We start from the raw sequence: 6646 nt of genomic DNA, 5'->3' as shown, positions 1-6646 counted from the left end.
AATGTTGAGTCCTCCGGCCCCGCCAAACCAGGTCAAGGTTGCAAGCTCATCTTCAACAGGTGTGTCCACACATCATCACAAACGGCCCTCCATCTGTCGGTAATTCCTCCCCGTTGCACATCTTGTCACCTCTGCAAACTGGAGCATGTGCTATAAATAAGAGATGTATTATGATACATTAAATCAAAGGCAAAGAGATGCTATTGTAGCCAAAATGATAAAAATGTGGATTTGTTTTTGCTAAATTAATAATAGCAAAAATGTTCACTGCTTTATGTTGTATTCTTGGATTGACAATATTGCAGTTGAGCATGGCCAAATGATCTCATGCAGGTCATCATCAGTAGCTTCTCAATTGGCACTGAAGAGTCATTCATCTTCTCTGACCTAAGTGCTAAATCCCAAGAAGTCAATCATGTGGTTCTCTCTCTCTCTAATAAGAGGGTGACACCATTCTCAGTCTCTGTCTGTACATCTCCCTCTGCCTCTTCCTTCCAAGCATAATGGTCACATTCCTGTCTGCAATAGAGATTTCAAGAGATATGGGGCCCTATCTTGCACCACCCCTTATCCCTAAACTTATTCGCCATTATTTACTATTTTGTCAAACATTTTAAAATAGTTAAACTAGCCGATCTACATAGACACGTTTAGGGTTAAGGGTAAGGGCGCAAGATATAGCCCTTTGTCTGTTATCTATTCAATCCATGAGTCACCTCAGTGATCACAATGTGAACGAAGAGGAACCATGCCCATGTAGAGGTTCTGACTCCTCGCTCTCACTAATGAGATTAAACAACGCTTAAGTCTTCAACTAATCTGCCCGGATGGCGGCATAAGCAGGTAAATAAGTCCCCCATAAGGACAACGTGACTGAGGAGACACGTGCACAGGTTTGGAGTACCTGAAGCAAGCAGCTCGACACTGAGGTTGTACACCTTTTGCCTCTACCCAAGCAGATAACACCACTGACACGTATGTACTGTTATATCTATGAGGGACACATTGGATGAATGTATGCAGTAACTTACGTTATACATGTATTTAACATTATGCATGCTTTATCCTTGCAGACCTAAAGCTGGAACCTTGGGAGCTGAAATTGAGAGAAAACAACTGATCCTCGGATTTAACCCGAAGGTCTCGCAACATATTCAAGACATCAATGCATGTACAGTACTACACTGGACCCAGCTCAACGTAGAACCGTGTAGATGGATTCCGTAAGGTTGCTGGGCGCTCCTATCAAACAGTTCACCAGCTGTGTGTCTGCGAAGAGCACAAGCAGCAACAAGAATACAGCTACCAAAAAGATTCAGCCGGCTTGCAGGAACATCTTCGGACGTAGGGAGAGTGTTGGACGGAGGAAGAGTGTTGGACGGAGGAGAAGTCTTCCTTGCAGCAGTCAGAAGGTTCCAGACTCCTGGCTCAGAGTGTATCAGGATGAAATTAACAGAGAGAGGTAAGAATGATCAATAACCACCTTAAGGTTATTGTATAATATCTCAAACATCTAGAGCAGTGATTCAAAGAAAAAACGAATTGATATGCATTAGGCCACCCACAAACATTTCTATTCTGCTCTTTAGTGTGTACAAATGTAACCAAATGGACCTGTAAAGGCTCCAATAGTTGGTCCATTTGTACACTCTGAATTACAGACCTGTAAGGGTCGATTTGACCCTTACAGGTCTTTGGGGACCCCCAGCAACCCCCTAAAGAACGCCTGGGGGTCCCCGAGACCCACTTTGAGAATCACTGATCTAGTTCACTGGAACTCGGTCCTGCCAGAAAGTTCAGTTGACTTGATGGTCATGGACATCACCATAACATTGGACAAACTGCACTGCTTATGTGTTTTAGCATGCATGCTAAATTGCAATACTCAACACATGTCTACATGTGCCTTTAAGAATACTGTGTGTGTGTGTGTGTGTGTGTGTGTGTGTGTGTGTGTGTGTGTGTGTGTGTGTGTGTGTGTGTGTGTGTGTGTGTGTGTGTGTGTGTGTGTGTGTGTGTGTGTGTGTGTGTGTGTGTGTGTGTGTGTGTGTACGTGTACGCGCTTAGGCAACGACAAAAGACCTTGTTGGCAAAGAAGAATGCTGAAAGGAGTGTGCGAAGAACTCCCTTCAGGAGCCAACACTGCCTACCACGGGTGAGTGAGAGGTTTTTCATACACTAGCTACAGGCTTCACAAATGAAACATGATATTTTATTAATTTCAAGTCTTTGCTTGGCACCAGTGTGATTTTGTCGACTAAAACTAAGTTATCCACTGACAAACTAAATGGAAACTAAATGAAAACTAAACTAGGGTTCAACATAACTCTAAGGTGTGTCTGTGAGTGCGTTTGATATCCCGTAGTTTTTTTTTCTAAAAATGAAGTTGAATGCCATGGGAGATTGCTGTATAAATAAATAAAACACAATGTTGCTCTCTACGAATGGAGAGAGAAGACCAGCCCAGTTTTTTACGGTGATGAGTGTGAAAGGCTAATGAGATGTAATTGCCCAATCTTACCCAAACTGTTCACTCATGTTTTTATTATATTATTTATCCTCTTTTCATCACGGAAAATGTTTCTTAAGATTATTTCCCCCCCCCCCCTATCGTTGTGTTTAACCTTTTTTCTTTACCTTTTGCTCGTTCCTTCCCGTGCAGCACACCTCCTCTGCCAGGAGGAAGCCAGCCGTGAAGGATGACACCTTCTTCGGAGCATTCCAAGGTCTCAGTCTGGACGGTTTCATGGGAGGTTCCGCCAGATCACCTGCCCTGAGCAATGGAGAACAGTGCAAAGTGATGTGAGAGATGGTCCCTAGCAAGGGAAACACTATGTGGTGTTGGGTCTTTCTCGCAGGAGTAGGCTACAAGGACTCATTGGAATGCCGATTGTCATTGAAAATCAAACCTGGAAATCAAATCATTGAGAATGATTCTGACTCTGTTTAGAAAGTAGTTTGTATACTATACTAGTTTGTATTTTATAGTTATCACTAATGATTTGTTTGTACACTGTGTACATTTCTTTGCACAAGTTGTGTATTATAATCTGCCAAATGAACTGGAATGTATTTTTATTAAAATAATTTAGTGCAAGTGAATGACTTTGTTGTTGATGGTGTTTGTCCACTGCCAGAAAACACATTTTAAAGTTTAAACACGAGAAACATAGAAAATGCAAAATATCATAGAATAAAACTTTATGTTACATGTTTTAGAGTAATTATAAAGATTGGATTATTAAAAAGTCAAAGTAGGCTACTATTGATCTGTGTTATGACCGTATTATACTGCGTACGTTCAGCTTCTTTTTACATTTTCAGTTACTGTCTGTAAGGTTAAAGGTTACTTTAGTAACCACGGTTGTATAAATAAATTGACTGAAATACAGTTTTGCCATTGCTGGGCATTTGATACCTCTGTATATTCTATAATGCATATATTTATTAGCCCGCAGACCCCTATTTGAAAAGATATGCCAAAGAGGAGATTTTACGGCTCTAGCAGTGATTCTAGACCTGTTTAATTTCAAAGACCCCCAGTTTAACATGCATTAGTCTACGGACCCCCATTTAATGGCATTTCTATCTCTGGGATGCCCTAAAATCAATGTTAATTTTAACTGAGAGTGTACAAATGGAGCCAAATGGACCCATTAGGGTCCATTTGGTTCCATTTGTACACTCTCAGAGTTACAGACCCATAAGGGTCCATTTGGTTCCAAACTATCATTTAGCTGGGGACCACCTGGAACTCCCTCAATCCTCCCCACTTTAATTGGGAACCATTGCTATAATGTCAGTGCTTATTCTCTGGAAAATCAACATAAGCTTATTGTCACAGCACAAGATTACGCCAGGTGTAAGTGTGGGTGAAATTATTTTGTGCAAGCTTCCCACAAAAAAGCGTATGAGTGAAATATATACTTAAAGTATACATTTGTGTTGTGTAGTTGCCATAACCCCAGATACTGATGAGATATCTTGATTAGTTAGCCTACTCTCTCATTGAATTACACTGCATGATGAAGCAGCTTTCAAAACGCAAAGAAAACATATTTGCCAATGCCCGCTATGCATTTTTTAAAGTGAAGTGAAGACAGGCTGGTGAAGATGGGGTGCAAACAAATGGCCATTCCCTTCCAATTTAAAATTAAGTGAATCATCACTCAGCACACCTGGGCAACAGCAGATTTGGATCTTAAAGTGAGATATATGTCCTACATTACAAAGAGCATGTGCTGATTATCAGCACATGCTCTCAGCAGCTGATATGAACTCTACAGAACACAGTGGTGCAGTGGCAAAGAAGTGCTTTTTAAAGCAAGAAACCTCAGCATCACATATTTTGTCTACGTTCATTCTGTCTTCTATTTGTTGCTGGCAGGAGAAACCACCTAATCCACCCTGTACGTCTGTGTGTTGGTTAAAACAAATATTGAACCAATGGAAAGTGCTTCGGCGAAAACCACCTATAACTCCACTGAGGTCTGATATGGACGTTTTGGGCAGAGGTCTACCCTAACAGGGGTCTCTCCAGAATTATTTTTTGAAAAAACAAGTATCCTGACCTGAAAATTAATGCATTTTTGTTTTCTAAAGTGCCGGAGAGACAGGGACTCCTGTTACTTTGCAAACATAGCAATATCAGAATAAAGAGTTATTTAACTCTTATTTGAACAAAACACATCACATATAGCCAGGCTATACTGCATCTTTAACGGCATTCAGCTTTTAAAACATAATCGATTTTTCAAGGGACAACACTGACGCCTGCTGGTGGGGATTTACATCCACAATATATCAGCGGTTTATCCTTTTGATAATTTGATTGATTGATTGATGAATTTATTAACAGATTGGAGAATTACCGTACATTTCAAGCACAACTCAATACAAAACTGTTAACTGTGGACGACACCATAAAGCATTACACTTGTTTATCATAACAATTAGAGACGTACAAATATACTCTGTAGTGGTTCCCAAAGTGGGGTCCGGGGACCCCCAGGGGTCCCTGAGGGAGTTCCAGGGGGTCCCCAGTTAAATGATAGTTTGGAACCAAATGGACCTTTATGGGACTGTAATTCTGAGCGTGTACAAATTTCCATTTGTCCAAAGAAAGACAGCCTGGTCTACCACCAGGCTATGCAGTTTCAGTATGACAAAATACAATAAGTGAGCAGTTGCAAACAAAACAACTAATTATTTCCCTGAATTATTTGATGACAAGGCCACAAAGGCGTTTTTTCCCCCTCTCTTAGTGTGATTTGAGTCTGGCTTATTAGCCAGGCTATCTCTTTAGGTCTAGAAAACAAACATGATTGACATTGTCAGCTTGCAGGAAGGTGTCTGACAACCTCCCTACTGCTCCCAGTGGCACTCTGATTCAAAATTTCATGTGTTTCAATGTATTTGTATGTATGTACACTGCTATTATAAAACAGATCCATCATCCATGGGATCCATGCACTATTTCACTAGAGTGTAAAGATGCTGTGTTCAGATTACCACACTTAAAACCCACTTAATATATTGTCTACCATACAACAGTAAAACAACAATATAATTTGTGTGATATAGCAATGCAATTTGAATTGTCATATCAATATTTATAACACCCAGACAGCTCTGTAATTACACCCTTTACACACACAAAAAAGAGTAGCAAATTATAACATAACAGCTCATCCTTTTCTTTTTTGTCCTCCTGTTTTCTACTTTATTGGAATAGCCAGCATTTAAAACGATCTGTTTCACTTCCTTCTATTTGGGAGACACTTTGATCTAATGCAGTGTTTTCCAAACTGTGGGTCTCACTCAACAGTAAATCAATAAACAAGCCAACATACAGTTTAAGTGTACACTTGAGTTTTAGTGTTTTTGTAAGAGTCATGACTGTACTTTTCAAGGTGTATAGCTTGCTGCAAGCTGGTTTTTATTTTTTATTTGATACTTTATTTAGTATTTTCAACAGTTTTTGACCATACAACAAGTCCTGGTCCCCCTTTTCCACACAGGCCCAGGAACTGCTTCACACAACACCAGCTGACACCTCCAAGGCTTCCTGGCTGAAGGCCAGATGGAGGGACCAGTGGAAGGCAGCAGAACATCCAGGCTTCACCACAACATCAAGGATCCCACAGATGTTCCTGGCCAGCCAGCACTTGCCCCGCATGGAGTGGACAACCCTCAATCGTCTGAGGTGTGGGACGTTTCAGTGCAGCAATGCAGTATGCAGAAGTGGTGTCTGACAGACAGTGCCCACTGACCTAGAGTAGACAAAATGACACACTGGACTGGCTTGCTGCAACGGAGCTGAAGTTTTAAGAACATACGAAATCCATACAACCACACATACCCCATGAAGGGTTCTCTGCCATCCACTGGGGGCAGTAGCTCTTTAGCTTACCTGTTATGTAGAGTGAAGAAGAGAGCCATTTTGTTTGTTGTCTGTTTCATGTTCACCTTGAGAGATGCATGATGTGTTGGTTGGACATTCTTCACTTACTAACTGTAAGTTTGTTTATGTTATGCTTATGTATGGAACTATGGTGTAGTTTTTGCCTCTTTATTTTGTTTACACTCTTATGTGAGTAATTGTTTGCTTCTATACATTTTCATGTGATAATTAGCCTGCTTATTT

The 6646-nt window shown here is 40.7% G+C and overlaps 1 protein-coding gene across 1 annotated transcript; it reads left to right on the top strand.

Moving 5' to 3' along the window:
- Nucleotides 1-1214: 1214 nt before the first annotated feature.
- Nucleotides 1215-2806, top strand: LOC306938449 (uncharacterized protein; the record flags this gene model as incomplete). The annotated part of the gene is made up of 3 exons (XM_079522628.1): nucleotides 1215-1462; nucleotides 2068-2155; nucleotides 2663-2806. The coding sequence occupies 3 exons, from the start codon at nucleotides 1215-1217 to the stop codon at nucleotides 2804-2806; spliced, it is 480 nt and encodes a 159-aa protein (XP_079378754.1).
- Between the last annotated feature and the right edge of the window lie 3840 nt (nucleotides 2807-6646).

This window comes from Electrona antarctica (assembly GCF_951216825.1).
Source record: "Electrona antarctica genome assembly, chromosome: 15".
Lineage (NCBI taxonomy): Eukaryota > Metazoa > Chordata > Actinopteri > Myctophiformes > Myctophidae > Electrona > Electrona antarctica.
This window is presented reverse-complemented; position numbering and strand designations above follow the sequence as displayed.